This window comes from Patiria miniata, unplaced genomic scaffold (assembly GCF_015706575.1).
Source record: "Patiria miniata isolate m_02_andy unplaced genomic scaffold, ASM1570657v1 HiC_scaffold_24, whole genome shotgun sequence".
NCBI lineage: Eukaryota > Metazoa > Echinodermata > Asteroidea > Valvatida > Asterinidae > Patiria > Patiria miniata.
In genome coordinates this window covers 22,612,805-22,636,391 of record NW_024037063.1, presented here as the reverse complement: position 1 = coordinate 22,636,391, position 23,587 = coordinate 22,612,805, and the positions used below count along the sequence as shown (strand labels likewise).

At 39.7% G+C, this 23,587-nt stretch overlaps 1 protein-coding gene and 1 long non-coding RNA gene across 2 annotated transcripts; one reads left to right on the top strand and one right to left on the bottom strand.

Annotated features, from left to right (window-relative positions):
• Positions 1–1,082: 1,082 nt before the first annotated feature.
• LOC119732275 lies at positions 1,083–18,785 on the bottom strand. The gene is made up of 3 exons (XR_005271547.1): positions 18,297–18,785; positions 9,870–9,996; positions 1,083–1,167 (listed from the first exon to the last, which is right to left on the bottom strand). It is a non-coding gene; the product is annotated as an uncharacterized LOC119732275 (long non-coding RNA).
• LOC119732274 (probable G-protein coupled receptor No18) lies at positions 17,216–21,969 on the top strand. The gene is made up of 2 exons (XM_038205734.1): positions 17,216–17,527; positions 19,667–21,969. The coding sequence occupies exon 2, from the start codon at positions 20,060–20,062 to the stop codon at positions 21,500–21,502; it is 1,443 nt and encodes a 480-aa protein (XP_038061662.1). The 5' UTR covers positions 17,216–17,527; positions 19,667–20,059; the 3' UTR covers positions 21,503–21,969.
• Positions 21,970–23,587: the final 1,618 nt, after the last annotated feature.

The following is a 23,587-nucleotide window of genomic DNA, read 5'->3' as shown; positions in this document are numbered from 1 at the left end:
GGTTCACCTGCTCAAACTCATAGTGATTTAAAATGAACCTTATATTTCCCTATTATCTGCCACAAAACACAGTGCACTCTCTCACGTACCAGATTATACGAGAGGACGATGTAATATGCCATATTCGAGATATAATACTTAATAAACAGTATGCCATAAGTTTCTCATGAAGGCCTTAGTATTTGAAAAACCACACAAACAGGATTGACCAGGTCAAGCCCCAAGTCCGTGCAAACCTCCGTTGGTACAGCTGATATCATGGCCCATTACCCTTACCTAGCCTTGAGAATATTAAAATCCCTAAAACGCCCGGGAATTGCATGCTTGATTAAATGAATAAATTAGATCCGGGGATCACTTGGAACCTCACCCCCTTTGATAATCGAATTGTGCCGATTATCCTTCACGGTTTAAACCACGAGGGTGTCACTAACTGGAAGGAAACCCGGAGATCAGTCACATTTGATTAGATTTAGATTAGATTAGAGATCGACATTTTCGGTACTTTTTTCACAAATTGGCCAAGGTCTAGTTGGAAGAAAAATTATTGATTTCATCATAATGTATAAAGCCATGTGTTTTCTCTACGTTGACAATCTAAGGGCGCAAGAAAATGATTGTGATCGAAATTTTAGTGAAACGTTCTTCTTTACATTGCCAAGAAAAAGTTAATATAAACATGTATCCAGTTATTTATTCATAATATCGATGGAACAGTCGCCAGCCAGTTACGCCAAAATATACTTGGAGAAGAATATTCAATTTATAGCCACAATTACAGGAAATACCTTTGACATTTTAAGGCGGTTTCGTGAAATTTGGACATTATCGGAATCCGAACTTATGCCCATGAAGGGTTATGCACATTTCCTGGTGATACACAAATTGTATGTATTTTGTCATGAGCACAACAGTATTACTGGTATACTAGAGTTAACACGTTACAAACGTAGCGTGTTAACACGTTACAAACTTAACGTGTTAACCTTTAACATGTTAACCCTTATAGGTCTCAACCTAACTCTAATCCTGTTTCTTACTCTATAACCAACAGTAACATCATATTCTTACCTTTCCTCCTCGTTTCCTTGACTGTATTCGTAGCGATCCACTCCAGAGGTATTTCGTGATTGTTCCGATTCATTTCAGATGGTTCGTGCGTTCACACTGTAGATTTAATGAAAAATAACCAAGAAGATATTTAACTGAACGTATTTTTGAGTAAAATACAAAGTGAAGAATCAATTGACCTTTGCCTTAACCAACTTCCCAGTTTTTATAGTACAAATGTATGGGTCATTCTACACATTTGGGGTCCACTATCTTCCTGTCGTTGTTACATCTGACATATATGAGTATATAATTCCAAGTCTCTCCTTTATGTAATCGTCTTCCAATGGTGAATATAAATAGGAAACTAAACTATCCAACAAACACAATTGTTTGAAGTCATTCTTAATGATACTTGAATGGCAAATTATACAGTACCGAAGTAATATCACACTGTAGACCCTAAATTTATAGAATGACCCACAACCCACTGAGAGCCCTAACACATTTTTGTTTCAATCATAATGCAAACGGGAAAATGAACAGGTGTAACATCCATGTTACTCTTGAGGTACTCGTATCTCGTTGAAAGAATAATCATATAAATGGAAAATTGCTCAGAATATTTTGCGCTTGCCAATATACACAACAATGAGAAATCTCTGGACCTTACTGCCAGGCCAATCAAACAAAAGAAAATGATATGGAGCTGGGGCATTCAACTGAGGAAGGTTATATGAATCTTGTGTACAAATCGTGTTTTCTAGGCATTAATATATACGGTTGGAATCAGCTTTTTTTTTTTTTAATTAAGCACGCCTTGCTGAGGGTCTGAATCGCACTCGAGACAATTAATTTCTCGGCAGGACGTATAGGTAGAAACTGCATCTGTTTCGTAATGAAGTCTTCTATAGACTGTAATTAAAATGTTTTATTATGCGAGTTTGCTGTGAATAATTTAATCGGCGGACGGTTGAAATTGCGATTTGGCGCTGTCTTCTTGATAACAAGCAGCCTGCTGCTTAAATTGTCCGAAAATTACAGCGTAAAGTAACGCGAGTATAACATACCCTCCATGAATACTGGTTGGTGACGTACGCGAAGCGGTTTATATCTTTGAGACAAAAACAAACAAAAGAACAATCGAATGCTGAGAGAATTATAACCACTTTGCTTTCTAAGACGAATCCGGCGATCTGACAAACTCTAGGGATTTCGAAGATGCGAACCTATCGACTGGAAACTTCCCCGAGATTGCAGCGGGGAGCAAAGTGCCAATTCGAGGACGAGAGATCTTCAGCCATCCGCGCTGAATTAATTTCCAGCCCGCAATCATCCGGATAATTTCTTTTTTTTTCACTTCAGTTCTACGCTTCATTTCACCAGAATCGTACATTTCAAGTGCCGGTGGAAACACACTCAATAAAACAGTCACGTGCATGAGGACGGCTTTTTTTCCATTTGGACCCCATTTAATTGCTCATAAAACATGCTCTGTGCTATTAAACTAGAAATATTGCTATCTCCTTGAACTTCTGCTTCTGCTGAAATTGACCTCAATAAAATTTCTAATAAAGCGTTGTGTTAAAAATAAATGAACTCCAACAAATAATCTAATGAAATATCATAGCAGTAAGATTCCAATGCATACCTGAATTGTGCGGGAATTTATAATCTTTACGCCTGAGGTCAATTTTGCATTTATCTCAATTTCATCCGCTCGTTTTCATTTTGATAACATTATTTATGGTGACCAGTATAACTGACCACCATTTAATATTTTTCCTTTTTTTAATTTGGAAGCGATGATCGATTTAAAGCCTTTTCGCCGAACTGACCGCGTCAACTTGGCTGCAATCATTCCAATCCTGACACGGAGTCTCATTTTGCTGCACTCTATCATTTTGGATTACTCCCCATCGTTCAATACACCCCATACCACAAGGGTTGAGGTATGCGTGTCAAGGGCTGGACGTACGAGAAACGCATAAATTGCCCGTTCGGGCCTCCTTTATTTTTTTCCAATATCCGTTCGGGGATTTTTTTTCTTTCTTTCGATCGAAACATCCGCTTTTAGCCTGAGGGCGTGGACATTTCGCTGTAGATATCTGTTTTCTGGCAGATAAAAGTATGTAGTCGGGGTGGGGTGGTCTTGTCACGATGGCTCGGTCACAGGGTGCAGCGTGCAATGCATCGTAATTGGCGCTTAAAGGGCCGCCATCTTGTGGTGAACTGAAGATGCAACCTCGTCCCCATGGAATTTAGCAAACTGGGCCACTAAGGGATCGAAATTTCAGATACATACGATGCACTGAACCGGTGCATATTATGTCCCAAAGGCTCATGTATTCACTTATCTTAATAAAAGAATGGTTTAAACTGTTATGATTCGTTTTCTTCAAAGTAATCAGGTTGAAATCAACGTTGATACTGTGGTACAGATCTTTTAGATCCGGTTCTTTTTATGTGAGACATTTACGACAAGCCGTTCAAGATGGGTTTGGCAATACGTGATATGGATAGTGGAGTTGCCGTTTACAGTAGACGCAAGCATTGGGATTGCCTACATGCTGCGAATCATATTCGCTCGGAGACTCGACTTATCGTAATAGTACATGTAGGCCCCTATACATGAAACAAGCGGCGCCTGACTAATGCACATGTAGAGTAGATTCTACTTGACATATATGGATAGGCAAGATTCGTAAAGTTGCTCCCAGACCACTGTCAGTCACAAGTGGCAATCAGTCAGTGAGTCAATTAAGTACAAAGAGAACTATATGCTTGCCCTCTCTGATGGAATCAGCAAAAAACAACTTGACCTCATGATTACACGAACCGAGCAGTCCTGTGAATGTGCACATTGATGAAGATAGGTGGACCGCATCGCCTATGGTACAGCATACTGATTGGATATCCTAACACTGCACAGGCGTCTTCAGAGCTTTATTGCAATTAGGGCAAAAATCCGAAATCTTGCGATTGTGATAAACGTGTTGACTGCATCGCTTCTATGAATAACTTACCCGGTAACCTTAAGTGCAAGCCGAAGTCGGAATAAATGGAAGCACCTTTAGGGCAGATAATGGTTTGACATTATGCACTTGTCGTGACAAAAAAATGAAATTGATCCAGTGGCAATAGCACGTTGAACCTTTCTTCCAATTTCCTTTTAGATCTAGCCTGTTAGTTCTCTAACAGCAGTCAATTTGACTTCTGTCCGTTTACCGTTTCGACTCTAAAATGATAGATGTCCTCGCTGCGAACAAAATTGCCCATTCCTTTTATGCCTATGAATTTTCATATCTATCTGCAACTTTGGATAAATTATAGAGAATTCACACTGGCAAAGTGTGAGTAACAAGAATCAAAGTGGAAGTGTTTTGGGATATTTGTTTTATGTGATTCCTTCTCACATGGGATCTTGTTCATTGGAATTACAAAATGATCTGTGAAAGCTTCACGAAATGGGATGTCAAAAATACTTATCCCCTTCATCAAGGATTGGATAAAAACCAATAAAATACCCTTCTAGCATGCATGTCTCTAAGTCTGCATGCAAAATATTATCATGAAGCAATTGAACAGAGCGTGGTTAAATTTCACCTGACATTTAATTGGAAAGGAGTTCCCTCTGCTCTGAACTACCGCGGGTTTTCGACGGAGCACGCACGGAGAATCCTTAGGGACTTTATATGATTCAGCCCTCATTTAAGACAACCTTCCTGACTCTCAGACGACCATCTTCATAATTTCAAGCTGACATCTTCAGTCCTATTTCCACCCTTGTACGAGAATCAAAAGAAAAATATTTTCGTCCTTAGAACCGGAGACGGGATAGATGACAGAAGTTGTTGTAAGGCGATCCGTGTAGCGCGTCCGACGGCCCGTACCCGGCTCAATTGGTTACTGCGATCGCTGGCTTTTAACGGAGGGGGGGGGGGGGTCTGCCACTCGTGCTTATTTGCACAAGGGCTGGGAAGACTGAAAACCAGGACAAAACAAGCAAGGACTGAAAGCATGGGCTGACTATCCAGGTTAACGTGCTGGGATTATCTGTGCTTGTTTTACCACTGTGCGACACGCGCATGCGCACACACACGACTGAAAACAAGTGTCCCCATGACATAATGGCACAGACTTAGCATGGCAAGTCTCGTGGTCTAGAAGGCCAATATGCAGAGACGCACAAGACCGAACCGATAAAAGGAATAGGCGGGGAAAACAAAATCGACATTATGTGTCATGTGAGACCTGTAACATACTCTCAGTCTATATTGAATTAGCCTATGTCGACCCGCATTGATGATTCGTGTGCTGTCCTCAGCTTTGATGCTGCGTAATTCCATCCTCACCATATGAGGACTATAACCAGGTTTTTTGTTGTTTTTTTGTCCTCCTAAAATACAACCTCGATTTCCTTGAAGATTTGGGGATGGATTTGGGCAGAGGCTGATGATGTTTTCGTGTCTTGGTCTGTAGATATCCTACGTGATCGTGTTTCTACGTGAAATGTTAGTATTATTTCAAGGGGTAGGCACGTGAATCCGTAAATACGGAGACTGAGACTGAGACTGTATAGATATTTGGATCGGCTAAGGAGCAAATTTTTGATGGAGGCTGACAAACAGAGAAGAGATGGTTGCGATCACCTCCCTTCTGCCCTGAATCAAACACAGCTGACCCCTGAATACAAACTTGACATGCTCACAATTCAGAGAAATCGGATTTTTTTTTTACCGTGTGTGTGCCGTAGACATTTTGTGAGAACATCTAGGCACAGGAACCCTCGGTTTTTCTAAGATTCAAAGCTTTAGAGCACTGATGCATCAGTGCATCAATCACTGCAGTGATTGTTTTTTACATCTGGTTTTAAGCATTCATTAAAAAACAAATTCATGATCTCTAACAGAAATTTCATCATAAGATATGAAACATCTCAACATGAAAACAGCACATTAATTACAAGTTTCTTTTTATCTTGAAATGAGATCACTGTTTCCATGGCAATACAATAATATTACGCCCGTCAGAAGAAAAATAGATTTCCTTTGTACCGACAAATTGGACCCCCAAGATCCGAGCAGTCGATATTTAGTTGCCCGTCGCAGCTGGATGTTTTTTAATGGAGTGCTTTCCGGCAAAAGCATCCTTCCTAGCAAGCCTGCCGTTTTATTAATTCGCGTATCTCTCTCTACCTCTTCAGTGAGGACTCGATCTCTCTCGGCACTGGGAATGGAAATGGAAAATGGCATTTCATTAAAAAGAAAAATCAGTTTAAATGTCCTCTGCTGTCAAATTGATGCCTAGTGCTTAAAGGGTGTCTTGGAAGCTGACGGAAAATGAGGTGTTTGTCGCAGAGTGGGTAAAAGCAAAAAAAATCCCTCCAAGCTACTTAAGGTTTGCAGCGCTAAGAAGCAGTAATCATGGAGCTAGCTCTCCACATAGCAGCACCTGTTTTATATGAAACAAAAAAATCTCCGTCTTATGCCTTCGGTTGGCCTGGAGTGGACCAGGATGAAACTGGGTTACTTGGTAACTAGGCTCTTGAAAGATGGATGCCACGATGTGATTGAGAGTTGTCAGTCCCAGCGATAAATTAACCTATAAAAAAGAGAGGGGTGGTTAGGGGTGTGTTTGTATGCGGCGGGGTCTTGACAAGAAACGCAATAATGCAGGAATACATCGGTAAGTGTATAGGTTGGGATACAGTCTTAATTGGTTTGTTAATATAATTAATGTCTTTAATTAAAGCCTTGCAGTTTATTTAAACAGATTTCAAAGTTTTAAGGAAGTAAATCTCATATGACAAAATTTTAACTGCCAAAAGTGCAATTTAACTTAGGCTAATCAGTGGGGTAAATAAGGGGGCATGGGGACAGTAGCACTCCCCCATCCCTTTTTGCCCCCCCCCCCCCCACTCAGAATTTGGGGATGGTTAAATAAGCTTGATGATTGTTATATAGAGAGCCCTCTCCACGAAATGGGCCCATAAGTAACTCCTGTTGATTTGATCTCATTATATATATGAGGCTAAGCTTGGAAAAGATTTGCTCCGTAGAACAGGTTACCCGAAAAAATGCCATGCTTATAATCGGGAACAATTCCTTTTGAGATGCTTTGTACATAAACTGCTTAGCAAGAAAGGTTCCCTGCTAAAAAAAAAAACACACGCATTGTATACCTATAAATGGTTCTCCGCTGCATTTTGCTCAGCGTATAAATTTGAAACATTATTATCTGGTAAGCAGCTCTGAATCTGCGCGCTATATTCTCCGTGAAATTAAACCTGTTTTCCGTGCTCTGCGGGTCAATATACTGTGGGGCAAAATAAATGTCTCCAGGCATTTTATGTGACGAGAGAGCATGTGACATTTAAAAGCAGGATTGAAGAGACGAATTGGACATTGATTGGAAACCGTCTTATTAAACGACCGCACGTCGACCAGACTGATACACGTCTGATGGCGTCTCGGTTGGGATGTGAGTCTGTTACCCCTAGATGCCATCGGATAGGGGAGGGGTGTAGGGGCAGACGGCCACGTGGGTGACTGTCTGGGTCACGTGCTACAGGACGGTCACTCGGTGGTATTTACAGTCACGCTTTGGGAACATTTGCGTTTTATGCATTTTGTTCGTTTCCAACAATAAAACCACTCAAAATTCAAAGAATGTTCAAAAACTAACCTGTTGAATTTTCAGCTGAGTGGATATTACACGAGGCTTGCCCTGTCGTGTTTTTGTTTGTTTGTTTTTTTGTTGGGTCCTTGCTTCTTCTTTTTTTTCTTTTTTTTTATAGACTTTTACCGCATACTTAACATACAAAAGTATTGAAACCAGCCACAGAGTAATTCGTCTTCAATAGTACTGATTCTACACAAATAAGTTCACTTCCTACGAAAGTGCCCCATTTTTACCTTGTTATAGCGCCCTCAGGTTTAAAGACTCCCTCAAGTCCAGCCTCAAAGCATTGAATTTCAACGTGAGGAACTGGGAAGCCCTTGCCCTCGACCATCCAACCTGGCGCAGCGTGCTTACCAAGGGAGCGCTTGCAGCTGAAACCAATCGCAGTGTAGCAGCGGAGCAGAAGCGGGCCATGCGGAAGGCTAGAGCGTCAGCCCCAACCAACACACCACCAGCCCACACGTGTCCCACGTGTGGGAGGACTTTCCGGGCCCGGATTGGCCTCATTAGCTACCTCCGGACCCACCGTTTTCTTGGAGCCGTGGTTATCTACGACTACGTAGGACGAGCAGCATAGCGCCCTCAATCAATCAAATTATGTCAATCATTATTTTTCGTGACAGTCGTCTAATAAGCTAATGGACAGCACTCGCGTTGTTATCACTCCGTGCGTGGGACATTACCCGAGGCAGCAAACTCGAAATGAGACAAAGTGATGTGGAGTTTTAGATTTCAGAGATCAATGGAAGATATAAGGTCACATTAGCTTCCGGAAATTTGAAAGATATTGACAAGATGCTGGATATTGACCGATGAGTAGAAGATTTGATGAGATCTTATTACTTTTATGTCAAATCGAAACTTGGTCCGCAGCTCAGGTGTGCTTCGCCTGGCTGATGCAGGCTTCATGTAGTACGACGCCGATTTAATAATAACATTCTGGCAGTGTTTACAATCTATGTCACTAACTGTTCACTTACTCTAGGCCTAAGGCCCTGTCAGCAACATTGATTACCGCTCCCTTGAGTCTGTCACTGTCATTAACAACATACTATGCGAACAGACACTTCTTTGCCAACCGGTGTTTTAGAATTTTTGCAACCACTGGTTGGTAGATGACGATATGGAAGGTCAACGTCACAAAAGTAAAAAATACTAAATTCATTGGATTGTTGGAACCACAAAATAACCAACAAACACTATCAAAGACTTAATAACAATGCCTCTGTCAATGGGTGTTTAATTGTTGGCAAGGTCTGCTGCCGACCACGGCTTGAATGTATGCCCTTTTAGCAGCCCGTACAAAATGGCGCTCAATGTTTAAATACGAAAGAGAGGTCTATTGATCATTCCGTAAGGTCCAATTTACATTTGACATGTATAAGATTTTGTAATTCAGGACACATTCTGTAATGTCTTCTATCTCCAAGAGTGATTATGTAAAGCAAAGTGTCTGCCAAACAAATAAAAAATAGTGTGAAGTCAATAGACCTTCATCATGCTGCCACCATTTCAGTCATTTTCCCCAATATCCAATAACACTACTGAGTGATAATGTTTTTGTGTGCAAAAAGGAACAAGACTATTTTTCTGCCAGCCTCGCATTGGTTACATTGATTTGAATGGGAAAAATTCAAATGGCCGCAACATGATAATGGTCTATTTTAAGGATAAAAGGAAAGTTACACGGGTCAGGTGTAACAGGGACACAAAACAATGTCACACTTTTGGACCCCTATTGCCTTTTCCAACCTGCTTACAGTGGCATCTGGGGGCATCCTTTTGAGTTATACAAAACTCAAATGAACGAGTGATTGTGAATGTGGAAAGTGTGTGCATATAAAGCAAAAAAAAAACTAAAATTGATAAACTTTTGTTGCTGTTCCCAGAGGGCCAGCCTTGTGTTCTCTTTGTATCTGTCTAACTGACTGGCAGAGTGACTGACCGACTGTAACTTAGTTGTGACTTGGACTGGTGGTAGATCAGTGAAGAGAGCCGGGAAGTGCTATTGTATATGATTACCCGAAAATGACGATGAATGGCCTAATTCCGGCCCATTGTGTAGACCAGATGCAAGGGGCTTCCAGTGATTTAGCAATTCTGAATCAATTAGGCCCTAAACTGTGTTTACTTACAGAAGTTATCTTCATCACATTATCAAAGCCACCAGTCTGAGTTTATGTGCTCATGCAGATGAGGTTGGCGTGTCAATGTCAAAGGTCGAGATACCAAGACGTTGTCTCATATCAGTTGGCAGTAGCTCTGAAAGTAAATCAAACAGAAAGTATAAATTTAGACAAGAATCCAGTCTGCTGGGATGTGTGGCCCACAAGGAGACGATAGAGGGCGTGCAACACAAATTCTGGAGTCGATGCATGCAACACGATCGAGTGCTTCAAAGAAAAAAACAAGTGATGGCGCCCTAACATTCAACAAGGTGGCACAAAATTTGTTTCACGTAGAGATCATGATAGACTGGTAACGAAATCTGAAAGATTAAGACACTTGCATTAGAAGGTTTCATGGCGCAACCGATAACTTTGGCGTGAACATGTTTCGAAATACTTGATTTCGATAGCTGTCATAGTGGTGGTTTTTTTTAACTTACAAGTTTAGAGTCTGACTAAAAAGAAAATTAGTTGGTTAATGACAATTAATTTTTTTTTGTTCTTCTGCAGAAGTGTTGTGTAAATACTTGACAATTAACAGGATGCAAACGGTCGTCGACATTTCCCATGATACACTGAAGAAAAAAAATGACCTCTTGTAATAAACGCTGGTGGCTTCCTGTATTGTGGGCCCAAGTCGCATTATAATATAAATCCATCATGATCTGACATGTTAGAACTGGCTCTGTGACGGGAAATCAATTTTTGTTTATAATTTTGAGGTTATTCTCATGGAGATTGTAGTACGTGACTGCACGCACGTACGTACGTACTCGCCAGCCGCAATCATGCTAAAAGCCCCAAGTATTATTATGTTCCATCAGTAACTCCTCTTAATCAATTCACCTAGAATTTAAGTGGTCAAAAGCAATCTACGGGGGCTCTGTTTCTTAATTAAAATCCCCAAAAGGTGTCATTCTTTTCAAGTCCAATGTGGACGTTTCTCGCTTAAGGTCATGAAAAACACAAGATTTGTTAAATTTGATTTTGGTTGTGAGCCTTGAAGGCAATTATTGATGTTTTAAGGTAGAACTGTTTTAAGGTAGAATAAAGGCCTAACCTATATTTCAACATTTAATTTCATTATGTGTATAATTTAATTTTTGTATGTAACAGTCTGTTTGTCACTCTTGGAGAAAGACTCTACAATCGTCTTGCTGACAGAAAACTTCAGGATTTGTCTCAAAACTTTCAAAGAAGAGGATATATATAACTGAACCTGAGACTATATGGATTTTACTTTTCGTTCAAATGATTATGACCGAATTAACCAATTTACAATTGAAATTCAAGGTAGCTTCTTAGTGCATTTTTTTCATCTTGTACTGAGGCATTGTAAAACTAACTTACAAAAAATACATGAATTGTTAAAATTAATCCGAAAAATTACTTAATCGCACTCGTCAATTTCTTTGTAATTTAATCATTGTTAATTATGATTTTTTTTTTACATGCTACAGTTCAACAAATGGTGTGAAGTTGATACTTGTTGGAAATTTTCAATAAAAATCCTACATCAGTGTAATATTTGTTTATTTTTCATATTTTGTTTTTATTCAATTTAATTTCCGAATGTCAAGTGCAGTGCTTGACCGCTGATGATGTACTACGATTAGCAGTCTGCTTAATAAGCAGGAGTTAAGTGCACTGCTTCAGGCCGTGGTAATTTTGTTTTGCTATTTATACCCAAAGGAAATTAAAACACATCCACTATAATTAAAACATCCACTTAATACACCGGGGAGGTCTTCCCTTTTGTCCCACCGATAATTTCCTGTTTGATTTCTTGATTAGGGCGATATTTTTCGATTTTTTTTTTCAAGTTGCAACTCAAGTGCTCTCATGGACGTCGCTATAGGGTCTTTATACCAGACGAGGCAAAACATTTACATCACCAATGGCCACGGAGCAACGGCCGCACAGGCGCACCGTTCATCGCGAGCTCTGAAGCCGCAAAACCCTTCAACGGGGACTTTAGGCTCCCCCATGAAATTCTTAGATTTTGGGCGTTTCTGAGACATTTACTGCATTGTTTTAAATGTATTTTTATCACGCGTACGTCCCCCTTGCGATGCGCATAATTTCTCCACTGCGTAAATAATGATTATAATGATAAATCCTACAGGCGATAGGGATATTAATTGAGTGTACTACGTGCATATTTAATTTAAGCAAAATCGGCCAATCGGACGATCAAGTCAAAGCGTGCGAAACTTAATCCATAGTTCAAAAAGCCGGTGCTTAAACTTGCAATAACGAACAACCCAACAGGTTCTCAAATGGATCTCTCTATAGTGTAAAATAAATTGTGGCATTTTATTCTCAACGATATTCATTTTGCCAAATGCAGCTTTGAAAAGAGAAATAATAATAAACTGTTATGGAGTTTAAATTGAAGAAACATATGAGACCCATTTCAGCCATTTTTCTATTAAATAATGCGTTATTATCTTGTCTAGTTTCAGTGTGAGGGGCTGGTTCTTCCCTCACCTCGAGTGGTCTTTGGCCTTGTAATGGGCGATTTGCATTTTAAAAAAAATTAAAAAAATAAGTTATTTACAATTCATTTTAGAAGCCATGTATTTTTTTTTATTTCGCGCTTGTAATACTAGCTCTTTTTATTAACTAATTTGTTTGCATTATGACACGGTAGCCTGCTGGTTAAATATAAGTGCCTCGTTGGCTGCGTAAAATTAAAGCGCAAATACACGCACACCCAGCTCTATAAGCGATGCAACATTTTTTTCCAAAGGAATCACCGCCGACAATGATTGTCAAGTTATTTACTGTCAAGAATATAAACCCACCACCAATTACTGATGTCAATAATCCATGCGACCGTGAGTAATAAAGGGCTAGGGGTTAATAGAACCGTAAAGCATTATGTGGTGGGCCCTTGGTGAAATTTTTTTTTTTTTAAGTGTTGATGTTCAAAACAATCCTTTCTGCCTCAGCAATCGATTGAAATGCATCTTACAATAAATCAAACAGCCGTGAATCTTGACGATGATGAATAATAGTCATGAGACATAATGCTTTGTTTACATGTGTGCTTTCTTATGGAAGCCGGAAAGGGACAAGAGTCACCACCCTCCCACAGTAAAGCGCACATGTAAACAATGCGCGAAGCCATCATGTCTAAGGCCTGATGCCTTAGATCTTTGTCACACACTTGAAGGTAAAAATGATATTTGGAGGAACGAAGCTCCGTCTTTTTTCAAACATAAACGCCTTTCCTGACAAAACAAAATCCACGGCCAAATATTAGCGGTCTGGAATCACTTCTTCGATGAAGATTTTAAAGGTAGAGTACCGTTTGCTATTTTGTGCATTTTTGTTTCCACTTATTTTGAAACAACAAAATTGATCAAACTCCTGAGTAGGGTGCGAATTAAACAACCAACCTGTTGCATTTTAGCTGTGGCTACGGTAGATTTTGAGAAAAAATGCAAAAAATGTTGGGTCTCGTAAATGGAATCCGTTGATGGCTAACGAACGTAAAAAAAGTGTGCTTGCTGGCACACTTTTAAAAACCCACCTTCAAGGATTGTTTCCTTTCGATTGGAACCATTTCCGGCTAAATAATTTCGCCGGGTATTGGAGCAGCCCTATCTACACTTTCGGCAAAGGTTTTTCCTCATTATCAATGTTGCTACCTGCCTTTAATAGAGTCTCCGAGGAGAGTGATTGTAGCGTAATAACATTACCGTGGCAGGAATTGGAATCAGTTACGCGTTCTCCAAATAAAACCCACTCTCTGATAATCAGCGTGTTGAAAGCCCGACACTAGCAAAATATTGACTCATGCTGCATGTAGTAAACTAGACTTGAGGAGAAGTCGCTAGACAGTCGTGTTTTGTCTGTCAGCGTACCAATATAATTAGCACAGCGCCGCGTATCGTGTTAATCATTTTGCTGGCCTCGACATGTATCGGCCTATACACGCATTTTGGTGCCGAGGATGCACAAAGCGTCCCCGCAAGTTAGTGTCATACTGCACGCTACACGTATACCCTAGGACGGTGTGCAATAGCTGTCCACGCCGGTGAGTGCGCGGTGGGCGAACTAAACCCAGACAATTACCGACTTGATTTCAAGTCTAGCAGTAAACGGGCAGTTTGGGGAAATGCTATAACTGTCTCGTCTTGCATGCACCAAAACCGTTTATATAAGACACAAGGTTAAGGAGAAGAGACAAACTTTTTCCTTAGGCCTAACTGCAAGGTTTTTTTCGGTAAAGTATCGGGATTAAAATTTCTGAATAATCTGACAGTTAACAAAATGCTGAAAGCAGAATTTCTTTTGGAGTGAAGATCTGTGATCAATTAAAAGCGGGATCGTTCTTTCCGATAGTGTTCACGCTGTTGCTTAGCTAGGCTTACAGTATATTGTGTGACACGTGACAGTGTGGGAAATCTGCTCCAAGGAAGAAATCTAATCCTACCAACGTTACGTATTAACTATAGTAAAGTATTTTGGTATAGCTGTTTGGGTGGTATTGATTCATAATTAATTCATGTATTAAACCCTCCTATTGTTTGATAAGTCATACACAGTCAAAAAAATTCTTCCACTTCCTCTGACATGCATTATTTTGTATACAGACTAGTAAACACTGTGACTAGTCAAATTCTATCAACAGACAAAAGAGGTAACTTGTAGGTATAGATGCCATAACAATCACCTTCAGTCAAAGCTGGAGGTGATTGGATGAAATTAAGAAGATAATTCTTTTAACAGTTGCAACTGTTACAAATAGTCACTTAATTGATTTTGACTGCCGTGGTGATCATGTACCTGAATTTTCCAGCAAGAGAGGGAGGGCTACAGTAGGCCTAATATAATTATCGTAGATTATGTATGGATTTGAGTTAATTAATTTCTCCAAATTTTCAAAATACCACAATGTCACGTACAAGAGGCTTATGAAAATGCGTGCGAAATTAAAGGAAAAAAAGAGAGCATGAGGGGGACAGAATAATAAACGCAGCCTTTTGTTATAAAATAGGTGAGGCTTGATTATAATATCCAGTATGATTAATTGACTATTTCATCGAAGCATCGTAGAACAATACAAGAACAGTCATGCATTGTTCATAAATAAACGAATGAAATATTCAGTACACTCGTCGATGAGACAACACCCATTAAATGCTAATTATGGACCGGCCTCGGCCCTTTGATATTGCATTCTGAAAAAAAAGTGTCACGTTGAATGCAGTAATTTATGACTGTGTACTTGCATTGTTTCCGTATGATTGATTAGATATTGTAGTATCATTAAGGTCGAGGCTGGTTAGTTCTATACCAACTACGAAGTACGGTCGAACATCGGGGCTGTCGGTAACCAAAAACACTAAGTGCTTTCTTTACAGTGGGTTTTCCCGGACATTTTTGGAAAATGTGCATTTGAATTTGTAAAACATAAATTCAATTTGGCGCTAATTTTGAGAACGACGTATATCCGGGTTTCATTTTGGCAACAACTAGCATTCGTTTCATTGTGCATCATTCAAATAAATGAATGTACATAACGATTCGTTAAAATGATTACAAATACGTGATTAGACTTTCGAATTGACGGATGCGTTGCCGATTATTCCGAATGTGCAATCCAATTCGCAAAAATCGATTTGTTATTGTGACACAGGCTGAATTGTACATTCTTTTTCATTTGTCATAATTTTCATTTCGCAAAGTCTGAATTCAATTTAAATAAAGTATACAGCCCGTAAAATTTATGAAACAGCTTTAATTGATTCATTGATTAATCAATGTATTGTAGGCCTAATTGATCATTAATGTGTTTGTTCTTGTGTACACAAAGGCCTATTTGAAAAAGGCAAATGAAATGTTAGAAAGATGTAAATCTTACCAAAATCAATCAATCAAAACAATCTTGTAGGCATATTATTATTGGAACGGTAAAGGGAAGCATCACGTGTCATGTTACATGGGATCCGGCGGACGTTTTTGTTGTTTCTTTGTCTAATTAATATTTTATTGTCTTTCTGTATTTCTTAAAGTTCTCTCTAATTTATCAGTTCGACTGCTTGGTTATATGATGCGATTGTGGCAAATGCTGAGCAAAAAAAAAAGAGCAATTGTCTTCATCTGAGGTTTTTATATAGGATTTATTACAATAGTTGGTATGTTTTGAAAGACTACACCACCTGGTTTAGTTCAATCATGAATATTAAAAAATTCTATCATTCAATCAAACTTTCCTCATATGTTACTTTTGTGAACAAATCAATGAAATCCAATGCTCGACCAGGCATATATGAAATAACAGTGCGTGGAAAATCGGCTGCACATTAATAGATTGACGATATATTAAAAGAAAACAGGATTGCAGATGTGCCTTCGATTTCGCGCTAAAATGAAATGTCAATATACCAAATTCAGTGCACATTCGGGAAATCGTACGCTGATTTTTTACGACTGAATGCACCTTCATGCAAATGGAATTATCATTTGTTAAATAGAAACAGGGATTTGGAACGTTCATTCTATTTCGCACGAAAACGAAAGCTTCTATTACAAATTCTTGAACACATTTTTGAAACTGTAATATAGGAAAACCTATATTACAGTTTCAAAAGTTGTAAATTATATTTGTTAATATCAACATAAATACGTGGGGGCGGAGTGACTTCATCCGATGAAAACATCTATTAATTTGCACATCAGCTTTCATCAGTTGCTATGTGTTACCATTCAGCACTCCAGACTCAACCATTGAGTTTCAAGTACATAGGTCTGGGAGCTAGATAAACCAATATAAAAATTCCCGGGTGTCCACGCCCACCTATGGCCCGTTACCTCATTGTTGTCTATAAGGTGTCACACCAGGCAAGACAAACTTGTTCCAGCCAATCTCCACAAGAAAACAGATGGACAAGTTAATTGGAAGATTTCAATAAACTGTTGGAATACTATGATACTGTGTTCTTTCCAAGGGATTTCTCACAGAACATTTGGTTGCCTCCAAATTGTCTGTGGAAATGAGCCTCTATAATATTCGCATTTGCTTGCACTTTGCCTTTTTTTCCAACTGGTTGAGTGCCAGGTGCACAATGAAAAGCACACAATACAGTTCCCCTTGAAGGCTTCTGAGTCGTGCACACTGGCTAATTCTTTCCTATGGTGTAGTGTAAAATCCGTACACTTAGACCAACGAACGTATTGCAATAATGCGCATGTGTCGATATAACGAACCAAAACGGTTTCTTTTGGCAGCGATTCCATTGCAAGGCGTAGAAAGAACCGGCTTTCGTGCAGGCCGAAATTTTTGATGACACCGTGTGTGTACGCCTGGCAGATTCATTCCTCAGAAACGTCACCGAGAGAATAGAGTATTGTTGTTTGGCGGTTGACACTAAATTGGTTTCACGCGTCTTGAATTTTTGGATTAAATTCCTCTAATGGAGCGTGAAGGACTGGTAGGACAAAATACTGACACCACTTTAATTACAGAAGACGCTCTGGCTATGGAACAACAGTCCTTAACTACACCACCGAACTCAAGCTAGATGTCATCAGTACCAAGTACCGTGCCGTGCCACTGTATGACGGTAGAAGGTACGTCAAGACTTCACTATGCAGCACTTGCAGTCGTGTAGGTAAGAAAATATCCAATAAACTTGGTTGTTCGATAATTCTATTGCCATTTTGGAGTAGACATAAGACAGGATGCATATACTTTCAGAAGCCGTGGCGTTTGAAAGTCATTTGTCAATGAATTAACAGGATGTGAGGTTATTTTTGAGCGTTGTGTGTGTTAATGCTTGGGGCTCATTCCATAAAAAACCTGGAAATATTGGATGTTGTCCCAGTTTAAAATTCACTGTAAAAATCACTCCCTGATGCTGTTTACATATCTAATCTTTTCCCCCTCAATTTTTGTAAAACCCTTGGCAACTCAATGCTACACTCACAAATTTTGCTCCGACTTCAGGATATTTGACAGTAATTTTAATCAATTAGATTGATTGAACAGCAAAAGCATAGTGCCCTTTAACTGTTCTCATGGGGTTTAAAGCAATCGCATCAGTTATTAATATAATGCAACTGACCTGTATTAATATAAATATTAACATAATGCAACTGGCCAATATTAATTTACTATACATTTCAAGAAATTTGTATTTCTCTGCCGATTGATCCGACAAAAACCTGGCAACATTTTGTCGGTTTGAAGGTTTTGCTTTGAAGATTTTGAAGTCTTCCTTTAAAAAATCCTATTTACAACTTTGCAGTTTCCTAGCTTTATACATACAAATGAAAACGAAGTGTAGCTATTTTGTTCTACTTCTAATTATAATAATTACTCACATTGCTAACACCATCATTGAATACACTTAAATCAGAAGTAATGAAATTGCAACTCACATTTTGGGGATGATATTTCATGCTATGTCCAGAAGTCCAGGTTTTACACATCGTAAGATCCTGCAGGCTCTTAAACCAATTAAGTAAGCTTTGGATGTTCACGAGGGCAGTTGGTCAATATCCCCTTTATTCCTGAATTATTCAACAAAACTGTGTGTCAGCCCAGTCACTGTATAGACCAATCATAGTTGCAGACCCTTTGTGATTACTGGGGCGGATTTTCACTATTACTGGGAGGCTCCAAAGCTCGCTGCGGTATTTCACACAATACACTCCCCTTGAGTGATGTGTTCCGAGATATACAAAACGCACGTGTGACTGGCGTTCAGGCATGGAAGCGTCCCAGTAATGGCCAGACTGCCAGCTTAATTTCAAATCGGATTGGTGTATTGACCAATCCAGGCTTGCTATCACGTCTAGCACCCGGGCCACTTACAACGACGAAAGCATTGCACTAAGTATTGTTCAGATAAAGTTGCTTTGTGTAAAATAGCGCGCAAGATTGTTTTTTTCCCCATCGAAGATGACCTATTTAGCGTACAGTGACGTCCTGCAGTCGTCTTAAAACACTGACCACGTATACATCGCGTAAAGGTGGGGGTGGGCCGACGTCATCTGATGAAAACATCTATTCATTTGTACACCTGTTTTAATCGGTTGCTATGTGTTACCATTCAGCACTCCGGACTAAATAACCACTGAGTTTCAAGAACATGGGTCTGGGAGCTAGATAAGCCAATGTAAAATTCCCGAATATCCGCGCCCACATGTACATGTACATGTACATGTACATGTATGTCGGTAACTATGAGCTGAATAGTTTGCTGTATATAAGATGATTGTCACACTAGATAACTCCCTTATTGTCAAGATGAATTCGAAAGGCCTTCATTTATGTCACCGCCATCATAACTGAATTAATTCACATTAAGATGATAGACTAGCTTGTATAACCACCTTGTGATTTTTGACCAAACAAAAATGAATGCGAGCGTGATTATACTGAGAAAACTGTGAAATTTAGTCATAAGCCATTTCCTGAAAATGTCATGGAATGATGAAGATGTGATCACTCATGCGCAGCATCGTTCTTTATTGATAAATAATTTGTTTAATAACATGTTTTCTATTAACATAAAAATGCTGAATTCAACATAACCCAACAAATGAAATTTTCGCTTGTTGGATTTGGATCTTGGCTGGCAATAAAATATCTTTTCACTGTTTGATATTGTGGGTGTCGAAGTCGGAACACTTCGTTATCGGTCGATGATGATCAGCCGCTTGCATGTAAAGTGGGGTATTTAAAGGTTTCAATAATAATCAGTGGAGCGATAATTACAAAATATGTGTTTTTCCCCTCATTTCAGGTAATATTCGGCGCAGTTCTTTCCTTGTTGTGAAGTACTCGGAGAACAATTGAAGTGTTCCCTGAAGCGAACTGCACGTTGGTGAAAGGAGCAGCGACGGATCTCTTGGCCAATAACTGCGAGAATTAATATCACGCGATGGTGACGTACAAATAACGCGTCGTCTGATTGGATGATTTGCCGACAATCCGCAGACTGTGCTTGAGCTCCTTATAAGGGTCGGGATGGCAATCACGAGACTCTAATTGCAGAAAGAAATCGTTCACAGACGTTGCCATGCAAACCAGAATGTCATAAATTGATGCAGGGAGCGTATTAAACTTCGCAGCCTGTGACATTAAGTAGCTGGAGCAATAGCGATAAACGTTTCACACGAAAATACAATTTTCCACCATGGAAACTCAAGTCATGGAAACCGTCTTCACCGAGACATCGATGTGGATAACAGAGAATATTTCGTCTACCCCCAGCGGTGACTCCATACCTTTTTCAACTTACGCCCTAGCCGTGTTCGTCGCATCAATGATGATTCTCATCACTGTCGCCCCAAATATCATGATGATCGTGCTGGTTATCGTCGATCGCAAACTGCGCAAACTCAGTAACTATTACATCATCAGTTTGGCGGTAGCCGATTGCATTGTGGGAGCTGTGGTCATGCCCTGCATGGCGTCCTATTCCATCTTAGGATTCTGGGCTTTGGGAGGTGTAGTCTGTGATGTCTGGATAACGTTCGACTTCATGTGCTGCACTGCATCTATGCTGAGCCTGTGCATGATATCGTTGGATCGCTACTGGGCCATCACCAGACCTCTGAAACACATGGGTAGACGCAGCCGCAAGAGGGCGCTCTTCTATGTGGCGGGAATATGGGTCGCATCAGCCGTTTGCTGGGTGCCAGCTATCGTTGCCTTTCGCCTGGTGTATGGTAGCTTCGGCAAGTATGACTGTATCTACCTAACAGACCCAATCTATGTGCTCATTTCTGCCATATTGGTATACTACATGCCAATGGCCGCCATGATTTACCTCTATGTCAAAGTGTATATCTCGGTCAAGAGTCAGTTCAAATCGCTTGAGTCGTTTGAAAATTCACCAATAGATAAGCCCAAGACGTCACAGAGCACCAAAGTCGATGGTGTTCTGAACAATTCGGGCACGAGTGCCACTACAATTCTGTCAACTACTCTATCCGAAATAGCAACCAATGACGTGTCTGCCGCTTACATGAATAGGGGATACATGGGCAGCACGCAATCTCTGAATGAAGTTCAAGTTGAGTCGGCATTATCCAATGAACGTCCGAGTCCCAATGACGTCATCAAAACGAGTGGTATTGCTGTTGGTATTACGGGGCCAGACATGAATACCAGTGACATGCTTGAAAATAGCACGCTGTGCCTGACACCAACGGACGACATCACATTGAGGTCCGTATCAGCCACTGTGGCCGGGAACCAAGGAACAATCGTCAGTGCTGCGGAAATGAGAAAGGTACGGTTGAGAAAGGTTCAACTGAAACACGCCGCCATCAACCGCAGAACCGCGCGAGCTCTAGGTATCATCGTGGTCCTATTCCTGATCTGCTGGCTGCCGTTCGTTGTCCTATTCCCCATCAATGCTTTCTGCAACTGCGTACCAGTGAAACTGTACGACGCTTCCTATTGGCTGGCGTACTTGAATTCGACCCTTAACCCCTTCCTGTACGGGTTCAGTTTGGACTTCAGAAGAGCCTTTATGAGGTACTTTTGCAAGAGGTGCGTGCCGGTTACACTGCAGGACGTGTCTAATACTGAGGACTCAAAAGGAAACTTGAATCAGTCACAACATCACTGACAAATTCTTGTCTGAATTAAGGCTAGTCTTATGTAGCTCTTTTAGGAAGACTATTCCTCAAACATTTGGCGTTACGGCTGTAAATAATATTGATTAAAACTGATCAGACATATAGAACCTTTTGCCTTCATAGATTCAGCGAATCATGAATGTTGGCCTATGGTGGCACTGCATGTATAGTATAATATGAAAATGTAAATAAAATTTGAATCTAGGCCTATGTTCTGGCTTAATTGTTAAGATCACTTTTGTTAGCACTTATGTTTTAGTTTATATCAATTCTATGCCATGAATACTTGATCAAAGAAGAATGTGTTATATCAATGAAATTCACCCAAACAATATGAACTAAAATAATGCTCATATATATTTGCACAGTTTATTGACATGAATGTTAATTAAGTTGCACTTGCTGGTGGCATGAAATTAAAATCTTGCACAATTTTGTGTTGCTTCACTGAACCTGGCTTAAAAATCTTATCTTTGTGGTTTAATTGAAGCTTTATTGCTTCACGTTCCTACAAAACTCACAAAACTAATAATGGGGTTTTATGATCATTCTATATATAGTAGCGAGCATGTGGTGTGGAAAAAAATCGCGAACGGTTGGCCACCTTGGGTTCTAAAGAATACTTCAGAACCATTTTACTGTTCTTTTAAAGAAACTAGATTTTTTTTAACTGCGTGCTTGATTCGATGTGTTGCTGAACTTACTGATATAGCATTTGAATTTCTATCGAAGTGGTGTTGTGAAGCGAGTCGGCCATAATAGAGGTTTACTAGAGATATTATTAGACCTAACCCAAGTTGCCATTCACTTATCTGCTTCATCAGGTTTGTTATATACACGATTTTCTTGCCCCAGTACTCCGCCCTTAAACGCTTTATGTACCCTCAGGGATGTGCGCTTCAACAGAGCAATCATACTAAATGAGTTACTTACGTGGAAACAGCTTCTCAAAGTCCACAATTAGCACACACCGACCTACATCGCTCAAGTCAAGGTTCACAATTCCCGGACAATACCAGTTACAAAGTTAATTTGCCAACAGCCGTGACATTTCAGGCGAGACCACAATTACGCCAACTTACAACCATGGCGACGAGAAAAGGGCAATTAAGGAGCTTTCTCTGGGGACCCATAATTCAAGAGGAAGGGCACACAACTAATCAATGGTACAAAGTCACCGATATATCATGTATAGAACAAAACTGAAATGCACCTAATGACTAAAAAAAAATTTGTTTAGATAACCATTTTTTTTTTTACCATGGGTATTGAAACTGCAAGCACGTTATTTTTGATCCGCTCTGGGCAAAGGAATTATTTAAACATGGCATTTTTTCAGAAAAATATGGAAAGGGTCAAATACCCAGTGGAATTATTTAAACATGGCATTTTTTTCAGAAAAATATGGAAAGGGTCAAATACCCAGTCTAATCTGTATTAAGGAAAGTTGAACAATTGAAAGTACGATACAATTTGGCAATCTAATACGCAACAAACATGGCAACCATGAGTAACACGTACTATGCCCTGCTGCAAAAAGACACAAATTGGTTCAAAATTGAGAACTGAAAACACGGGATAGGCCTAGCATACTAGCAATGCGATGGGTGAAGAGAATTTGCCAAATCAAACATGACATTTATGAAACTCACGTCCTCGGTTTCAATTTGAATGTAAATGTGCTCTATAAGCTACGAGAATATTTGCACCCTGATCTAATGTTACGGTGTCATGTATATCGATTTTGAAAGGGGGGGGGGCGTGGGTCGCACTATATACAATACAATATGGGTCGTAGAAAATGTGACAGGGGAATGCATTTCTATCAATATGTGAGTGAAAATGGCCCCTGTGATGTGATTTGCAACGTTTAATTAAATGCTCTTTTATGGTTGACTGCAATGCTTAACGTGTAAAAAAAATTATAATAATAAGAGAAACTGCATGACTATTGCCTTGATTTTTAATACAGATACAAGTATACAACAACTTCAAACAACAAAAAATAGAACTACCAAAATTACTTATTATGAAAAATCTCACTTAACTGTAAGTGATTATTAATCTCAAGCGTC